Source organism: Desmodus rotundus, chromosome 12 (assembly GCF_022682495.2).
Source record: "Desmodus rotundus isolate HL8 chromosome 12, HLdesRot8A.1, whole genome shotgun sequence".
Classification (NCBI taxonomy): Eukaryota; Metazoa; Chordata; class Mammalia; order Chiroptera; family Phyllostomidae; genus Desmodus; species Desmodus rotundus.
The window spans coordinates 93120545-93140497 of record NC_071398.1 but is presented as its reverse complement, the minus strand read 5'-3'; the positions used below and the strand labels follow the sequence as shown (position 1 = coordinate 93140497).

Genomic DNA, 19953 nt, shown 5'->3' with positions numbered 1-19953 from the left:
ACACCTTGTAACTGTGTGTGTAGTACCAAAACCAGGTCATCGACACGGGTGCAGTACTGTTAACTAGACTACAGGCATTTTTAAGTTCTCCCCCATTTTTACACGCGCTCATTTGTGTGTGTGTATAGTTCTGCGTAGTTTAATCTCACGTGTACATTTGTGTAACCCCCACCGCAGCCAAGATACAGAATCGTCCCATCACCAGAAAGAGCTCCCTCTTCACCCCCTTTACAGTCGTATCTGCCTCTCCTGCCCACCCCTGCCCCTAGCAACCACTAATGTATGCTTCATCTCTCTAGGTTTATTTCAAGACCGTTATATAAATGGAATCATATGGCATGTAACCACTTCAGATTGGCTCCCCCCCCCCGCCCTACTAAATAGAACAGCCTTGAAATGCATCCAGGCTATCAGTAGTCTCGTTCCTTGGTATCACTGACTCAAATCCCATTGTGTGGAGGCATCACCGCTGGTTAAACCCTTCGCCCAGTGGAGAACATTTGAGTTCTTTCTGGTGTTTAGTTTTTGTGAATTAAGCTGCTGTGAACAGTTGTGTACACATAAGTTTTCACTTCTCGGGGGTTAATACGCAAGAGGACAACCGCTGGGTTGTACAGGAACAACGTGTTTAGGGTTGTAAGAACCTATCAAACTGTTTCCTACAGTAACTGTACTGTTTTACATTGCCACCCCCAATGTTTATGGGGGGAGGGGGGAGGTTGTGTCCTGAGAGATTTTCGCCTATGTTTTCTTCTAGAAGTTTTATGAGTTTTAGCTTCTATATTGACTCAGAATTTATTTGTGTTCAGTCCAAATGTTAATCAAAACTGCCAGGCTGCCCCAGCCAAGCCACTTACAGGGAGTCCGCCTGCCATTGTCGTCCTTGCCCCTCCCTCTAGTACAGTGCCTGCCGCATCTTGCACTGCACGTAATTATTGGGTGATGGGTGGCTCATACATATACCCACTTATTCAGCAAACCTGGAAACTAACGGGAAAGCAAATAGTCATGAATTTAGGAGTGATGAACAAGTAAGTGTCATTGAGCTCCATCAGTGTTTTCTTCCTTTACCCCTTTTCCCCCGTACTTAATTTTATGGCAGTACTGAGACTAAAAGTCTAGCAGTTCAGAGAAAGAAGGGTTGTTAGTCTTTCACTCACCCTTTAGTAAGTATGTTAGTTGAGTTGGTGTATGAGTGTGGCTTGGTTTAGTTTCATGGATTTTTAAAAAATTCAATATAGATCTTAAATTGTCTAATAGGCATAGTAGAGTTTATCCCACGTGCAATTTAAGGACAAAAAAAGGAAGGCATGGTGCAGTACGGCGCCGTTTCTGCGAAGAGGCTTCACATTGGAGGCTGGTTGAACGCTCTGCCCTCCAGAGCGTGTTTTACTATTTATGGTCTCGTCTTCCTCCTGTGTCCACTTCATTGTATGTACGCATGCATTTGTACCAAAGTAGGCTGGCTGTCATTTTTGTCTGTGGTGATGCATTTCCTTCCCGTGTGTTTGTTCATTTTAAGTGACAACCCAGGCTGACAAGTATCCTTTTTTACCATTGGCAGCTGGACTCATTAGACCATCCTGTCGAGAGTCGGAGAACAGGGAGCAGGGAGATCAGTGCTGCATGTTGTTTCCACAAATAGCTTTCCGTGTGGCTGGCGTGAGGGGTTTCAAACACACGTAAAAGCAGTGAGTGATACAGCCGTGGGGGCGGGCTTTAACCGCAGCAGGTGACCCAGTGCAGCCAGGAGGCTGCTTTTTTTTTTTTTTTTTTGGACACACAAGTAGAACTTTGATGAATGAGCTTTAATTTCTTTTTTTCTTTCTTCTTTAACTCAGGGAGGGAAAACTTTAAGATTATAGTATAAGAAAGGATCTGTTCTTTCACACAGAAAACATCAGTTAGATGTGTTCACGGGTACCAGGTTTCAAAAACAATTGAAATCGGGGAACAAGTAAAGATACATTTTTCTCAAAGTGAGATCTCAGAGGCAATTAAAAAAAAGAAAACTATTAGACTCTTTTTAAGCGTGCTGGTATTAGGATGACCACACTTTGTTAATTGCTACCTGGGAAACTTCCAGGTGAGACCAACCACCACAGATCGCATACTGGTGAATGCATGCATGTATTGCTACACCCACCTTCTGGCTGAGCCGCCTCTCCAAGAACTGGGTGGAGCAGTCTCGAGTCAGAACTGCCAAGCCAAGCAGAAAGTTGCCTGCACCGGAACACGGGATTTTGTGTGGCAATAAGCATTTTTAATTAAAAGTTCCCCAAGTTTGGGGCTGAATCTGTAAACATGTGGCAGATTGAGCTAGCACATCCAAGCACCCCTGGCACTTTGGGGAAAATCTGGCTTTTTAAAACACTGGATGGTTAAGCCGAGTAAAGCCCAGCTGTGTTTTCCTCAGCACCGCACCAAAGTGCTGTGACTCCCTTTTCTTCGCCGCCCGCTTACCCAGTGGTGTGTGTGCTGACTGTCCGTCATCCACCGGCCCTTCTCCTGTTCAGACGGAAGTGAGTTAAAACACTCACTGTAATGTAACACTCACTGTGGTACGGACTAGAAAGCCTTTCCCGTCCCTACTTTATCTCTTAAATAGGTCAGACTTGGAGTTTACACCGAGGTCCAGGTTGTCTGCTGACCTTAAAACAAAAATGTGAAAACATGGTGTTCCTGAGTTAGGACTAAAAGTGCTTCTGGGAAGCAGTTTCTAGATTAAAGTAAGAAACAGTCCCATCGGAGCCCTGAATCACCCTTACTTGGAGTCTGGGTTGGGTGGCCAGGGTGTGGGGTCCTGGGGAGAGGCTTGCCGGGAGTCAGGGGTTCACAGTATCCACTCTCCAGGTCAGGCCCTTGCTGAAGGCCATTGTCTAATTGGACTGGGAAGAATTGTTTTAAACTTTTATTATTCTCTCAGTAAATCCACATTCTGCTTTCCATTAGAGAAGTAAACTGCCATACAAGCTGCTAAAACTCTCTAGTTGGCAGATTTAAGAAAAATCAGTTCTTCTAAAGGTACAGGAGGTGGTAAACGTGATTTAGAGGGGACTTGAGATTCCTGATGCTGTTACATCGAAATCTTTGCACAGATAATGCACCCCCACCCCACCCCACCCCCACTCCCCAGCCACTCCCTGGCTGCTTCGTCTTCCTGTTTACCGTAACCCCCTTCTCTGGGAATTACCTGTGTTCTCTGAGACGCTTTCTGCCCGGTGCAGGAAGGGCTTGCTTATCTGCTCAGCAGTAACGTTGAACAGGTTAGTGACTTCGCTGCTCAGTTCACTGTGTGGGTGGGAGTACAGACACATATCAGCCCCTACATAAATGCTGAACAATGGGAGAGTCTCCACTCTGTATTAATAACTGCTGTTTCAGTAACTGGGGGGAGTTTTGAATTCTAATTCCAGAAGGCTTGGTTGCAAAAGCTATCGATAGCTGTGTTTGGAAGTTAGACCTGACTATCGAAATGAAATTTGTTCAGCATTGGAAATAAGGTGAATAAAGAATTTTGTCCAAAAGAAAAAAGAATGTGTAACCTAGATAGGATTGTGTAAAATCATACCTAGAAGCATCGAACTAGGGTGAGCACGGTGCAGGGAAGAGAACAGACGTGCGAGGAAGGGTGGGCTTGCAGCTGGGATGCGGCAGTTCTGGTGCGTGCAGGGAGAGGCAGGTGAAGCAAGGTAAAGCTTCTCAATTCGGTCCCCTAGTAGAGTTAAGACATTCTTCTCCACCCCCAGGCTGCCTCAGTTTTTTCCTACAGCCTTTGACTCTGAGAAATTGTTCATGGACAGGGTAGGGGGCTTGCCATCCCTTTCCTTCTGTCTTAAAACAGGCAAGCTTGCAGAGCACGCTCCTCGAGTCCTTCAAGCCTCAGCTTCTCCCTGCTGCCTTCAGCTCTAATCTCCAGGTAGGTGTGGCGCCATGGCGACAGGCCCAGCCGAGAGCCCAGGAACCTTGTTTGTGTTACCTGTGGGGCTGGAGCAGCCTGAGGAAGAGGAGAGGGAGCATCACCTGTCCTGCCGTCTGTCTGGAGGATGGCTTCGTGTTCTGTTGTTTGTCTTTCTCTTCTGTTGAGGACTTGAAATCACGCCTGGAAAACATCAATCCGAAGATGTTATCAGTGACCGCAGGCAGCAGGGAAACCGTCTTCTGCTGGCTCTGGTCTTCTAAACAGAGGTGTTTTCTGAGACGTAGCACAGAAAGGGACTAGCTGCACCGCGACATGTGGCACCACTGTGCTCTGGGGCTGCACTGCCAGGTGGCTGCACAATTGCTTCATGTAGGTAGACATTTATTTTGTTGGAAATAAAATTAATTTCTGTTCGAGACTGTTTTCCTAGAGAATTTTAAAAGTAAAAGTGAGCCTGTGGCCATGCCTCCTTTTTCTATCCTGTCGTGAGCGAGGGCTCACTCCCAGAGCTTGAGATGCGTTTTCCCTCCGGGGGCAGGGGCTGGAGTTGCTGTTCTCACTGTGTTTCAGAAAGATTACAGTATCCTGTTGGCTCAACCAGGCTTCCCATGAAGCACATTGGGAAAGGTTGTATGGTAATTACATTAAAGTAAAATGATTTTAGCATTTAGTTATTTATAGTTGTGCTGTCTTTGCAGTCTGTAACTTGGCATTGTCTCGCCCCGTAGAACAAAAGGAAATAAATGTGGAGCTGTTACACTGTTATATTTTTGTGTACAAACATTTAGGTGGCTCTTGTGCATATTTTGTATTATCAGTAGTAAATATAAGTATTGGCTTTTCGACCTCAAAAGGACTGCTGGGTATCAGAGTGCATGTTTGCCGGTTTAAACATCGAGTGGTGGTGGGGCATTAGTGTGGGGAAAGAAGAATGGAGTAAAATCTATTGCTTAAGATGTGTCTTACTGTGTGGCGTTAGAGTAAATGGTGTTGCAGTGGAAACAGAGAGAAAGAGCAGCCTTTAGTGCCACTTTCCTACATCTCGTTACTTCATCATGTAACTGAAAGCTACTCCGGCATCAAGTATTTCAGCTCCTTTGCATGTTAACATGGTTATTCCAAGGAAATGAATGAAGCTGCTTCTTCAATGTGTTCTACAGAAACAAATGTCCTCGCACAGGGCATCTCCTTTTATCCCTATTACTAGGTATTCGTGCTGGAAATACAAATACATATTTAATGCTGGGTGTTTCAGTCAATAAATACTATCATTACTGAGTAAAACTGCGTGGCTGTCCATTGCTGGATTCAAAAATATTGTGCTCTATATTGTTCGATTTTGTTACCTTGCCCAAGGGGAAAGCAGTGAAGTTCTAGCTCCCACAGGAACGAGATTCCCAGCCTCCTTTTTCAACCAGCTAGGAAAGAAAGTCAATCAGGACACCTGCAAGGTGTTGACAGAACTGTTCTTCTAGATGAGCGTCTGAACGTGTCTTCTGCAGGTGGGGAGGTTTCTTGGGGCATTTCGTTCTGCGTTCGTATTTATACAGTGTGGTGCGGATAGAACCAGAGCCTGCCAGGAAAGAGCGTCACACTGACATGGGAACCAGACCTTTCGAAAGGCAGGGTTTTGCACTGAAAAGCGTGGCTTTGACTCCGTGTGTGTTTTCATTCTTCCAAAGCACAAAGAAACAGAATGAGGATTTAGCCACCGTTATCTTGTCAGTGATAGGAGAGGGTAAAGCTACAGAGTGAGAAAAAGAAATAACATGTCTTTGGATAATGCCTTTGCATAAATAAGAATACACAAGACAACCTTGGATGGCATATGTCTCTCTGTCTCCAAACCAGGTGTGAGGATAAAAACGACGTCTGTCCTGGTGAAATCACACCAGCCTTCCTTCGTGCTTCGGGGGGGGGGAGAAAGTGTGTGCGCACTCACACACACACGTGCGAGAGGTTTATGCGGCCCCGTGCGTTTGGCCGCTGTTGCCATTATTAAGGACGGGCAGCTGATTGGCTCCTCGTTGACTGTTTTTGCAGACATTTACACATTTCTTGTCAGCCTCCCTCACGATGGACCCGCGCTGACGTTCTTGGTGGCCGAGCGGCCACACTGTCTGACGTACCCTTTTCTGTTTGAGGTCCCGTGGGCTGCCTAAACTGAAGGAGTCCCGCTCCCACGAGTCCCTGCTGAGCCCGTGCAGCGCGGTGGAGTGCCTGGACCTGGGCCGCGGGGAGCCGGTCGCCGTGAAGCCGCTGCACAGCAGCATCCTCGGGCAGGACTTCTGCTTCGAGGTAAAGAAGTAGGGGAGGGAGGGAGAGTAGCCGAACAACAAGCAGATTTTCTCTGCAGCCGTTCTGTGATTTCATGACGGTGGTATTGATTTGATCATCTTAATTGGTTTTCAGTTATTGAAAACTACCTGCTCACAGGGAAAAGATTTGGAAGTCTATTAATCTAATTACATTGGTGATTAAAGTTATTAATGATGGCTTCTCATTCCTCTTGGCTCTCCGAATAAACGGGTTCTCAGTACAGTCTCGGCAGAGCCCGCAAGACTAAGAGTAACATTAAATGAGTATTTCAATTTTTTGAAGTTGATAAAGATATCAAGCACTATTTTTCTCCTGAAAGCCTAAGACCCCACTTTTAATAATCTTTTGAGAAAATTGACCAAAATGTAATTTTTCTAACTACAACACGGGCAGTGTTGGAGCAAGATTTGGAACCACGTCTGTCTGATTTTCACAATCCCCTGCCCCTCGCCCAGTCCCTGGTACGCTGCAGGTGCCCAGTTTCTCAAAGGAACAGACTGCCCTTGACTGTTTCAGCATGTAACTAGTATAAAAAGTATCGATGAGATTTTTTTACGTTCTTTTTTGTGAGGGTACCAAGTCTTCAAAATGTACCTTTAACACTACAGCTCATCTCAGTTTGGACCGGCTATGTCCATTTCAGGTGCCCGCTAGCCGTGTGTGGCTAGTAGCTACCGTGTTAGGTCAGAATATGTAATCTGATTGAGTTCACTAGGTTGTAACCCGAGGTTGAGTTAATACGTAAGCACACTTAGCACTTTGGACAGGTCGTTTGTTAGTGTTCTTTTTATTAAGTCACTTGAATATTCCTGTACTTTTGGACCTCAGCTCAATAGGTTGTATGCCAAGCCCAGGGTTAGGTGCTAGGCGTGTAGATGACACGTTTCATTTTCTAAGGACGGGGATAATAGTGTTCAGGTTAACCTAGTAAAGGCTAGAAATCACCAGGTGGGTTTCCTAGGGGAGGAGAAATGGGTTCCAAAGACAATGATCAGATATTGGTAATTCTTCTCAATTTCACTTAGTGCCCTTTTATAACAGTGTAGTGAGGGTGGTCCCAGAACTGGGTGAGCTGTTTCAGAGACCCTCTTCCCTCTAACTCACTCAGAGCTGAGCATAAGCATTTGCAGGTAATTTGTGTCCTGAAAGGGTTTTAATTTCGATCCTTCTGAACAGTTTTAGGTTCCTGAGCTGACTTCTCAGTGGTCTGTGTTCTCACACGTGGAGATGAGTGAGGACGCAAAGCAGAGAGTGGATGAGTGGAGGGAGGTGTAGATGCAGAAATCACAAAGCTGGCAAGCGCCGCTTGGCTTTCACGCAGCGTGACTTGCGAGCGTGCATACCCCTGACTCCCAAATGGTGCCCCTAGGAGACCAGAGCCCCCAAGTCCTCTGTGTTCTTTTCCTCATTGTCTCCGACTTTATGTTGAAGGTTACCTACCTGAGTGGAAGCAAATGCTTCAGCTGCAACTCCGCTTCAGAGCGAGACAAGTGGATGGAAAACCTCCGCAGGACAGTTCAACCGAACAAGGTAATAGTGGCTCCGAGTGTCCAAAAAATGCGCAACTCCTTAAGCAGTGACTGCTGGAAGATAAATGCAGAGATAAGACCTTAATTTTTATAGACCTTTTTTAATACATTTGCCATTTCAAACGTATTATGCCATTTTATGCTGCAAATAACCTTATCTCAGATCTTACTGTGATTTTACCAGTGTGGACAAGAAGGCCCAGCGAAGTTAGGTGAGTTGCCCACTCAGAAGGTAGTACATGAGAGAAATGGGACTAGAACACAAATTTCTTAACGACTGTTCTTTTACTTGCAGACATTAGTCCAGCAAAAAGAGACTAGGCTGGTCTGGGGCGCCACGTTGATGCTTCTCTCTGGCATCAACCTTTCTCTCTCTCCCTTCCTCTCTCTCTGAAAGCAATGAAAAAATGTCCTCAGGGGAGGATAAAAAAAAAAAAAGGAAAATACTGTCTTTCTGAGATTTCAGCTCTCAAACTCAGCTTCGTTACTTTTTTCCAGGACAACTGCAGACGAGCTGAAAATGTTCTCCGTTTATGGATCATTGAAGCCAAGGACCTCGCGCCTAAAAAGAAATACTTCTGTGAACTGTGCCTTGATGATACCCTCTTTGCCCGGACAACCAGCAAGACCAAAGCAGACAATATTTTCTGGGGCGAACACTTTGAATTCTACAGTCTTCCACCTCTTCACAGCATCACCGTTCACATTTATAAAGATGTGGAAAAAAAGAAAAAAAAGGACAAGAATAATTATGTCGGGCTAGTCAACATCCCCACGGCCAGCGTGACTGGTCGCCAGTTTGTGGAAAAGTGGTATCCAGTGAGCACGCCCACACCCAACAAAGGAAAGACAGGGGGACCTTCTATCCGGATTAAATCGCGTTTCCAAACTATCACCATTCTGCCTATGGAGCAATACAAAGAATTTGCAGAATTTGTCACCAGCAACTACACCATGCTGTGTTCTGTCCTTGAACCAGTAATTAGTGTGAGAAATAAAGAGGAGTTGGCTTGTGCCTTAGTCCACATTCTTCAAAGCACTGGGCGAGCCAAGGTAAGTGGGAAGGGAGGAGCATGTTACTCCAAATCTCTTCCCCACTTTTTATGAAGGAACAGAGATCCCAGCTTGAGAAAGACACATTGTTAATGGTTAAGTAAGAAGAAAAGAAGTAAGAAAACCCATTAGCAGATCTTAGATCAAGAAAAGGTCGTGACTGTAAAACTAAAGCAATAAAATGGAGAGACCACAACTATTTATTTCAAGTTCATTTGCATTGAAGATAGATACCACAGCGTGTTCTTATTGTCGGACAAAATAAGTGGTAGAATTAGCGTGGTAACCCCACAACGAATTCACAATTGTTTATGTTTAGTTCAGGCGTGTGCCCTGTGGTGGTGTTACTCCTCTCAGTGTCCTAAGTTCAGAATAACCGGAGACACATCCCCGGGTCACAGGAAGAGGGGTTCCAGTGCATACTGGGTATTAATTAGCAAGCATCCTCATGGGATTAGAATTTATATTGGGAATAAAAATACCAACGGATGTTATATAATTGGTATAATATGAGCCTTATCTTATTTCATCCTGGAAAGAAGTAAAATTTTAGGAAGAGGAAGAAAGAGAAATATGCTAATCGTGTGAAGAACAGCAACCAAATGATGGCCTTTGACCAGCCTGTACCGGCGTGATGACCACCTCTGTGAGGCACGCCCACTCACTAGGCTGAGCCGCTGTTACCTGTGCGGTGGCCGTGGTTAAATTGTGTTTCCGACCTAGAGGAGCTCAGAGGGAGAATAATTTATTTAGAACTAAATAGTAAAATAAGATTTCTTGATATAAATCAGGATATGCCAATATATTCAATATTTAGCCCCTTATCTAACTGCCTTTCTGTTGATTATAATTTTTGTGGTTGGATTTACTGACGATAATCTTGAGCTTTCTGGTGTTAAAAAAGCTTAAGAACTTGGGGGGAAGTGTCATTGAAGTGTCGAGTGTCATGTTTGAAATTGTGTGGATGTGTTCTTCCTGCTTTTCGGTTGCTCCAGGTTCAGGGTATATGAAGGACTTTTTAAACGACTTCATTGAAGTATAACTTGCATTCAGTAAACTCTACCCATTTAAAGTGAAAAATTGAAAGATTTTTGCAAGACAGTGTTCCCACTGAGACCTCCAGCACAATCAAGATACAGAACGTTACCATCCCCCTCAGGTCTCCCCCTACCCCTTAGCCTAAGAGTTTTCGTGGGGATTCCTAAGTCTGTAGCCCTTTCACACTGCTCAGCGCCCCCAGACTCAATCCCATCACTGTTTAAAATGTTTAATTCTAAAGTAAATCAGCACAAAATATTTGATGTTATCAACTTTTAACTGAACAGTAAAGATTAGTTTACATCGAATTCTTTAAGACCGTGGAGAAATGAAGCAGCTGTTTCTTAAGGACTTTGTTCTCACTTGCCTTCCTTCTCCATGGATGGGTTGGGAGAGTGGGTGGGGGCAGGTAGCAGCCAGATTGCCTTGAAAACAAGTTTAGGTGTTGAGTTCAAGAAATTCCATGTTGAAACTGTGGACCAATTTGTAACTGTTGGATATTGAATACCTAACGTGCAGAAGTGTTAAGTGCTTAAAACTATACAGATAAGCAAAATTAGACACTGTCTTTGACCTCATGGGCCTTACAGCCTTTGGGGGGAAATAGATATTAATCAAGTAATTACAGAAACAAATGGTGTGATTACAGTGAGAAGTGCCAAGATGTGCGCTGCGAAGTACAGATTAAGGGGACCTGACTCCTGGGGTTCACGTCAGAGTAGGCTTCGCCGAGGAAAGGATGTGCGAACTAAGACCCAAAAGACCCAGGGAATTAGCTCCATGACAGTCAGGGCAGGACAGATGGTGGGAGTGAGCAGAACGGAGAACCGCATCTGCACACGCTTTGCGGAGAATGGACAGCATAGAGTGGAGGAAAGGCCTGGCATAGTCAAGGGCCTGACGGGAAGGCCCTTGAGGCTGGAGCGGAATGCGGAGAGAATGCACAAGATGAGGCTTAGAGAGTAGACAGAAACCGAGACACAGGGAGGCTTGCAGGCTGCGCTCAGAATTGTGGTCTGCATCGGAAGTGCAATGGAAACTCCGTCTGTGAAAGACTTTCACACTTAGGGGTGGCGACCCCTAAGATTTTACCCGGGCCTGTTCTTTCCAGGGCTCCGGTAGCATTGGTTTTAAAGCAGGATTCCCAGGGTGTCTGGTATTTCATCGGTCTCTTCCGATGCGTGTTATTTGTTCGGTTGCTTTCTGCCTGATCGAGCATTGTTCCACCAGGATTTTCTGACCGACCTGGTGATGTCGGAGGTGGACCGCTGCGGAGAGCACGACGTCTTGATCTTCAGAGAGAACACCATCGCCACCAAGTCCATTGAGGAGTACCTCAAGTTGGTGGGGCAGCAGTATCTTCACGATGCACTGGGTACGGAGAGGGAAACCTGTTTGCTTTTCTTCCCCTTTTGACTGTAAGTTGTCTCGTCCTCATGAGACAAACCAGTTGAGCTGAGCTTCTGAGTGCCGTTTAGGTCCAGGTGCCTGGAGTGTCCGAGTTTGCGATTCAGCGTGGGCAAGTCTCGGCAGTGCTCACCAGTGGAGGAGCAGCAGTGGGTTTACTACGATTCGTACAGAAGGAGAAAGCCCATCGGGACATGGTTTCCCACCCCCCGAGCCCCAAAGTGTCTGGAAAACTCAGTAATACTAGTGGGTGTCACTTCTGAGGGTGGCCCGTTTCCCTGAAAGTGTCGGATATTTATACCACGAGACAAAGACGTTGTCTGTAAAGTGTTTAACATTCGTTATCATGCATCAGAAACCAAGAAACTCTGGCCCAGTCCCACAGCTCTTGGTTTCTGTCTTCAGGGTCTCCAGAGTTTTCAACAGGAACTGATTTTTGTTCACTCAGTGGTTCCTGCCGACGAGGCCACTTGCTTCAGGTCCAGATTCGCTCACAAAATCCAGGCATCAATCATAGAGTGAGGCTCTGTGCTGGGCCCTTCGATGCCCGTCGTGGTAACACAGATGGGGGTTCCTGGAAGAGCATCATCGGTTCTTCCACCTCCAAATCCCCATGCTTCTCCCAGAATGGAGACCAGCTCCGTCCTACAGAAGCACAATGGAGTCACCTGTGACTAACTGAAATTTCCTAGCAGTCACAAATGAAATTCAGTTTAATAACATTTAACCCATTGTACCCAGATATTAACAGGCGATCAGTATAAACATTATGAATGAGGTACTTTACTTTTTCCATCCTATTTGAAACTCGGAGTGTGTTTGACACTTGTTGCACACTTCAGTTGGCACTGGCTAATTGTGAAGTGTTCGGTGTCATACTTCTGACCGTCAGGAGTAGACCATTAAATAGGTTGAATGAGTAGACACTCTCTGCCCTCAAGGAGCTTACAGGATAGGGAGATCAGAAAAATAAGGGTATCCCCATGACCAAAAAAGAGGGAAACCCTGTGCTTTTCCAAAGAGTTAAAGAAATTGATTCTAACCGGTACAGAGGCAAGAGCCTCTAATAATACAGTTGAAGTTTTCATAATAAGCATTACATAAAATAAAAAGACTTTATAGTGATGTCTCAGTACCAAAAATACTTTAAATTAGTAAGTACAGTTGAGCACTCTGAATAAAAGTTTTGCTATATTTCGTACCTTTTGGGGTATGAAATAGTATTTTTAAGAAGATGCTATTTCTAGACGACTTCAAGGATTCTCCAAGAAAACTGTCACAGCATGTGATCTCCATTTCTCTGGATTAGAGCTTCACTGTTTAGTGCACAGGCTCTGCCTCCGTTAGGCTTAAATCTTCCATGCGTGAGCCCCTTCCCTCTCTCACTGGAGCCAGATCGCAGGCTGATGTCCTGCGACCATGGGACATCCCACCTGTGAGACACAGAAAAGAGGTCCCTGAAAGGCCTGATTTCCATCCTCAGTGGCAGAAGCAAATTCTTTTTTAGCAGTAGTATGTTCATACCTGTTGCCTTACTTCTACACATGAAATTTGGATAGTAATGAGTGGGTGACTTACACAGAAAACACACAGAACATTCTGGACACAAACTTCCATTCGGACCACGGAGTGAGCCCCCATCCCCTTTGGCTCTGAATTCTTTCAAAGGCAGGAGTGAAAGTGGACCGTATTTTGCCGTGTAGAATGCGCACTTTTTTGCCCAAATTTTTGAGGGAAAAATAAGGATGTGCATTATACATGGGTATAATATTCCTTTATCATCTGTACAATGCGCACAAGAACCATGGGTGCACATTATACACAGTGAAATATGGTAAATGGATTATTGAATCTGTCTCAGTAATTTTTGATTGGATAAGCAGCTTCTGGGTACAAACCTATAAAAGTTTACCTTTTAGTGTGGTGCTCTCCACATTATCAGATGCAGGTTATAGTTTCAAAAGTGAAAATAATTTGCTCTGTTGTTGAGGATTATAAACATATACTCAGGGAAAAAAATTTTAGACTGCAACTATAGACAATTTCCTTCCAGACTCTTGAGTTACTTGGCTCTTTTCTTGAAGGATAAAAGAAAAATATCCTTAAAATTTACAAAGTATTTATTAATATTAGTATTACTTCCCCAGAATTGGTGTAACCTAAGGAACTCACTAAACAGAATATTTATAACATAAATTTAAAGGTGGGTCAATTTTTACTTGGAATATTTGACAATGATGATTTGATTTTAAATTTAGGTACTCCTTAAATGGGATAAACTGTGTAGAAGCACATAGCACAGGAGACTTTGAAAGCATGTCAAATGCAGATCTTGTGAGAATTGGTAAACATTTTTAAAAGCCTTTTACTGGTTTCAGTTGTTTCACTTTTTGGGAAATTATTTTCAAGCCGTCCAATGTGTACACACACACTTCCTGTGTGAAGCCCCTGCAATGTGCCGGGACCGTGTTAGTTTCCTTTCATGCGTTATTGCTGGTCCGCACCGCAGCTCCGCGGGGTGGGGGTTGCGCTGTTTTCCAGATGTGGCAGCTGGAGCTCAGACTGGTTAAGGGACTTTTCAAAGGCCCGCAGTCAGTAAATGACGGGCCCAGGATTTGATCCTCCATCTGTCTGGCTCCTAAGCCTTGACTTTTCGGGACAACACTTTGTGTCCCTTTCCCCATGCGCTTTTCTTTCAAATAACCACTGCCCATCCTCTATCACAGCTGCTTCTAAAAGCCTTCCTTTGCCTCAGTACTAACCATTTTGCCAGAAAACGCTCTTTCTATCGCTGCCGCTACTTAGTTTTGCAGACATCAGAGTTTACTTTCATAAAGTCTTTGTAACTAGCCTGAACCTGAAGTAAGATAAGCAGATTTGAAAGGGTCTTTGAAATGTCTCCTCTTTCATAAAGGCCTACGGAACCCCCAAGCACACATACCACCAGCCCATAAACACTTACTCAGCACCTGCAGCGCTTTGGGCGCTATTTGGTAGGCTGGGGTCTGAACACCAATAGAACCAGCCCCTGACCTCCAAAGGTAGTCATCCCAGAGATGGCAGACAGGTGAACAAATAAACACAAAACCGGGTGAGGCACGGAGCAGGAGAATATACACAGGGATAGTGGAGGATGAACGGGTACGGTAAGGGTTTGTTCTCTCGGAGAATGTTGGGCTTGTCCCTGTGGAACAGGGGTGTCACACTCCTCTTCACCGGGGGCCACATCAGCCTCGCGGTTGCCTTCAAAGGGCCGAAAGTAATTTTAGGACTGTGTAAATGTAACTACTCCTTAACAGTTAAGCGAGAGCTCGGCACTGCTGCCGGGTGGAAACAAGGTGGAGGGCTGGATTTGGCCCGTGGGCCTTGTATTGGCCACCCATGCTGAGAGGATAGGATCTATGAGCAGGACTTCTAAGCCAAATCTATTTGGAAAAATACGTACAGATTGTATAAAGAGATGTTCTGCTACAATTGTGTGCTGTGTTGAATGACCGTCCCCGTTACAAGAGGTAAGTCTAGCAACCTTACTCGAATGTGGGTTTGGTACCAGCATCAGCACTTAAAACCTTAGGTGGACTATTCAGACAATCTTGGGCTATCTTTTTCTTCTACGATACTGACATTATTCACCCTGGTAGAGAGGCTTTACAGCAAATACTGATCCCATGCTCATTTATTTGTGGTTTCAGATAAAAGATTTAAAGTTAACTCATTGTTTAAAGTAGTATTGTTATTTTTATAAATACTATGATGATGCTGTTAGCGATTGCTGTGTTTCCCCTGCCAGGATAAAGAAGACAAACATAACAGGTGGGAGGTGGGAACTGGCGGGTTGCAAAGTAATGACCCTTCACGGGCAATCTTTTGTACCTCCCCTGTCAGGTCTCAGAGAGATTCCCCACTGTGCATTTAAGGACAGAAGCCCTAAGTACTTTTGTTCTATTCAGGAAGACACTATTTATAGTTCTACTATATGCCAACTCTCTCTTCAAATAGGGGAGTTCATAAAGGCTTTGTATGAGTCGGACGAGAACTGTGAAGTGGACCCCAGCAAATGTTCATCCAGCGAGCTGCTGGACCACCAGAGCAACCTGAAAATGTGCTGCGAGCTGGCTTTCTGCAAGATCATCAACTCTTACTGGTGAGCTGGCATCCACGCCTCCCCCACCGCTGATGCCGACAAGGCTTTCATTTCCTAGATCAAAGTCTTCCCAGTGTTAACTGTTATTTCCCAACCAAAGGGAGGGCGTGGGGGGGGAGCGAAGTTTCCCTAACACAGTCCTGCCTAAAATCCGAATCTCTGTGTAAGAATCTCAGATCTATCTGCATAAATGGGATGTGTATGTAGCATGTTAGCACCACATTCTTCTGATACTGCAAGTATTGTAACGACTCTCTAAAATACGCGCTGGTGTTGAACAGATATGTCAGGTGTTGTGGTCGTCGTCCCAACCCCAGCAATTGGTGAAATTTGGGACGATTTTGGATGAACAGTCTTTAGAGAGATTATGGTGATTTTTATTAAACAGATGGTGTCATCAGGAGCCTCTTGCCATTTCCCCACTTTGCAAAGCTAAATTTACACTAATTCCCAAGTCTTACAGCTTTGGGTTTCCAGTCTCCATCTGGGCCTCTGCGAATTTTCTGCCACCTCTCAGCCGTGACTCAGGCAGAGCTCTCCCCCGGGCCTCCTCGTCGCCTGGCTCTAGAGCTGAGGCGTGTTGGGCCAGAGTGAGATCGCCTGCACTTTCTCGGCTCCTGTTTAGAGGTTTCGATCTTCTCCCTTCCCCAGTGTCTTCCCCCGGGAGCTGAAAGAAGTGTTCGCATCCTGGAAGCAGCAGTGCCTGACGCGGGGCAAGCAGGACATCAGCGAGCGGCTCATCAGCGCCTCGCTGTTCCTGCGCTTCCTCTGCCCGGCCATCATGTCTCCCAGCCTCTTCAACCTCATGCAGGAGTATCCCGACGACCGCACGTCTCGGACTCTGACTCTGATTGCCAAGGTCATTCAGAACCTGGCGAACTTTGCCAAGTAGGTGTTGCTGCCTTAGCCGCTTTTTAAAAGACGTTGTGTAAAAAATGCATGAGGTCTAAAAGTTAGGTGGGGATGGGAGCCCCACCGCTCATGTTACAAGATCTTCACTGCGGTGTTATTAAAGTAGCAGACAAAATTGGCAACAACTTAAATATTCCTTTTATAGAGGGAGGGTTAAGTAAGCTAGGGTGCATGCGCTCAGTAGGACGTTTGCAGCGACCACACACAGTGTGTACAAAGAAAAGCCAATAATATGGAAAATGACGGCGATGGAATCATTTTAGGTGAAAGGGGCCGTTAGAAACCTTAGCCCCTTCAAACACGTCAATGTCATGAAAAGTGGAAAAGAGAGAGGGGCTGTTGTGTATTCAAAGAAACTAGATGTGATGCTTGGGTCTTGTTTGGCCCTGAATTGGAAAAAAGTCAGTAAAAGTCCATTTGGGGACAATCAGTGAAATTTAATTTTAAGTTTTAGTGTGATAATGACATTGGTTTATGTAAGAGATATTCCTTATTCTGGAGCAGTGGTAGCTAATATATTTAGAGGTTATGTCTGCAACTTAATTTAAAATGGTTCAGCCAAAAAAAAAGTATATATATAGAAAGAGAGAGTGAAAGCAAACTTGGCAAAATGTTAACAGTTGGTGATGTAGGTGAAGGCATATGGTTGTTCATTGTGTATTCTTTCAAGTCTTGGTAGATTTAAACCTTTTTTAAAGGGCACTGGAAAGCAGTTGAAGAAAATGCACACAAATGTAAATAGCAGATATATTTGAGTGACAGAGCGGGTACACCCATACTTTTTTCTTTGCACTTTTCATTGTTTTCCAATCTTTTTCAGTTTGTATAATTTTTAGAATGTATAGAAAATAATTTTAAGAAATCACTGAGAGGGAATTCACGCTGGCAAATTTGACCACAGCAGACTCGCTCCATGGTGAAGCTTAAAGACAAGCTTCTGTTAGCAATGAGCTGAAGGGAAAATCAGAGCTTCAGTGAGACAGGTTGCTTTCCAGTTTAAATAACGGCTTTTTAGAGGTGCACTGTTTCAATTTTGTGTGTCCTACATATAAGCCAATGCAGAAATATACATATTTACCCATATTTGAGCTGATTTTGGCAAAAATTACTTCTAGTTCACTTTGGAACAAGTTTTATGGACTTAAGCTAGACCCTAAGGGTCACTACAATCTAGACAGGCAAAGAAGAGAGGAAGTTCTTCCCTAGCAGAAATAAATAGCACGAGCAAAGGCTTGGAGAAGGAAAAGAATATAAAACATTTGGGAACCTTTGAAGAAGCGACTGATATTAAAGGTTTATACTGACAGACACTTGCTAGGTACAGCAAGGTTGTATTACAGTTTTATATATATAAGAAAAAAAGATTTTTAGCTTTACATTATAGAGAATGGAAAGCTATTCCAAGATTTTGAGTATTCACGCTATTAATGTTAAGAAAGTATGTTTTAGCATTTATCATTTACAGATAATAAACAAATTAGTCACTTAGCCCCCTCCCCAAGGCAGAACAATTTTACTCTGTGTAAAGAGCTGTGTAAATAGCTCTGTGTAAAGTCAACTCAGAATGCTCACCTTCTTTTCCTGAATACGTTCTTTCCCACTTTCTTTCCCTCTCCTTCAGATTCGGTAACAAAGAAGAATACATGGCATTCATGAATGATTTTTTAGAACACGAATGGGGCGGCATGAAGCGCTTTCTTCTGGAGATCTCTAATCCAGACACCATCTCAAACACCCCAGGCTTCGATGGTTACATTGACCTGGGCCGGGAGCTTTCGGTTTTGCATTCCTTACTGTGGGAAGTAGTTTCCCAGCTTGATAAGGTAAAGTAGGCTGGCGTAGTAACAGGAGATGGGAGCTAGAGAGACTGGGGTCCCTGGATTCTGGAGTGCGCCTGCAGGTCCTAGCACTCTCGCCTTCCTGTTAGGTGAAAGCAGCCTTCTGTTCTGGAAGTCTGAGAGGGAATGGTTATCGTTTCTGAGTGAAATGTGCACCCCCAAAACAAGGAAAGTCTAGGGAGCCATGAAATCACTTACATGTTTTTTCAAGTAATTGTCTGCATTAATAGAGTATATATGTCTATAAATAAGTAAATACAGTATACATAACATCTAAAAAATTACCTAGAAACTAATATCAAATATTGGTGTTTGTAGCCTTATTTGTGCATAGTGGGATGAGATGAGGCCTCATACAGCAATTCCTAGCAGAAGTGTGGACTTTAAAATATACAGAGACTATTGTGCTTAAGTAGCTTTACCCTTGAGGTTTTTGTTGCTGTTAATGTAAGTCAAAGGGTTTGATGTAACTGTTAGTACAACAGAGTTACATGGGATCTGAAAATCCTGGTGGGTGTTTTTCTGTCGATATAAATTAATACAGAAAACAATTATAATTTTTAATCATTTTCTTACTGTAACCTAAGAATTTTATTAGCTAAAATTTTTATTATTAAATTTTAATAAGGATTTCATATTAATAACCATACCAATCATTTTCTTCCTTCTGGAATTTTGCAAAGAAGAGTAGATTTTGTTGTGGAAAATCATGTTAACAGACTTCGGCTAGGTTTATCACAATAATTACTTATTGATCATTTTGTTTGCTGTAGGTGCTTTATAAATATGTGTGGTGGTATATTAGAATGACTTCAAAAGACAAAGTTATTTTTCCTTGATGAGAATTTGTTTTCTTATTCTCTTTAAAATCATACCGATAATATCGGAGGGGGGTGTGAGACCTATTAAGAGAGACCACTTTCCTGAGGAAATGTAAATGGTAGGGTGTCCACTGCTGCTTAAAACATTCGTAAAGTAGCAGGCTCTTCCGTATTCCTGAGGACCCCTTCTCCACCTTTAGAAATGCCAGCTGGACTCCAAGGTGCAGCTGAGCTCAGGGTGAATTCCTTGAACGTGAATCACGGCTCAAGGAGGTGGAGCGCGGACAGGCATTCTTCAGGGGGCGCCCGAGCTGGCATCCCGCCCTCCCCAGCAGGGCTGAAGGAGCTTTTGGCTACTGAGAAACCAAGATGACTCAGAGGCAGCTATGTAAAACTGCCTAACAGCTGAGGGGTCCCTTAAGACCCCACAAGAATAGGAATTCCCCAAAGAAAAAAATGATTGAGATGGATAAAGCAAGTACTACAAAGCTATTCTTTGTTGAATATCTGTATCAGTGAGATGCAGAGAAAGTAACCTTGCGAAACCAGCCCACCTTATTCAGGGTCAAGGTCTTCTTATCAGGCTTTGCTATATAAACACGCTTTCTCCTTTTTAACCTCTGTTTGGTTCTAGAAACCGGGAGTACATTTAGACCTATTTTATAGAGAGAAGTTACCTGGTTTTTCTGTTTTAAAAAGAATTGTCGATGCCGATTATGCAAACCTAGGTGGCAACAGTAGGTCAGGGTTCCCAAGATTCGACGTCAGCGGTGTGTCCTGTAGGGCTTTGGACCCTGCATGCAACACGCTCCTCATGTTGCATGCGTTTCTCTCCTCACATAACCCCTTTTCTTTGGAGGCTTCATCACATTAGCCTTACGGTTTTAAAGTCCTTTTCGGTCAGAAGGTGTTTGGTTCTCCTCCTCCCTGCCCCCACCTTGATTTACTAGCCTTGCAAAGATTTTGTTTG

At 44.1% G+C, this 19953-nt stretch overlaps 1 protein-coding gene and 1 long non-coding RNA gene across 10 annotated transcripts in view; one reads left to right on the top strand and one right to left on the bottom strand.

Moving 5' to 3' along the window:
• The window catches only part of RASAL2 (RAS protein activator like 2), a 270409-nt gene that overhangs the window by 226485 nt on the left and 23971 nt on the right, over nucleotides 1-19953 (top strand). For 8 of the 9 annotated variants that reach the window (XM_053915605.2, XM_045189246.3, XM_053915606.2 and 5 more), the window contains 7 exons: nucleotides 6067-6220; nucleotides 7673-7771; nucleotides 8269-8823; nucleotides 11092-11236; nucleotides 15268-15412; nucleotides 16064-16300; nucleotides 17946-18147. In XM_053915605.2, coding sequence (XP_053771580.1) covers nucleotides 6067-6220; nucleotides 7673-7771; nucleotides 8269-8823; nucleotides 11092-11236; nucleotides 15268-15412; nucleotides 16064-16300; nucleotides 17946-18147 — 1537 coding nt within the window. Of the gene's footprint in view, nucleotides 1-3780; nucleotides 4292-6066; nucleotides 6221-7672; nucleotides 7772-8268; nucleotides 8824-11091; nucleotides 11237-15267; nucleotides 15413-16063; nucleotides 16301-17945; nucleotides 18148-19953 lie in introns of those variants that run through there. The other variant, XM_045189259.3, reaches the window with a different exon arrangement.
• LOC123478922 (uncharacterized) lies at nucleotides 442-3792 on the bottom strand. The gene is made up of 3 exons (XR_006654336.2): nucleotides 3572-3792; nucleotides 3194-3291; nucleotides 442-1657 (listed from the first exon to the last, which is right to left on the bottom strand). It is a non-coding gene; the product is annotated as an uncharacterized lncRNA (long non-coding RNA).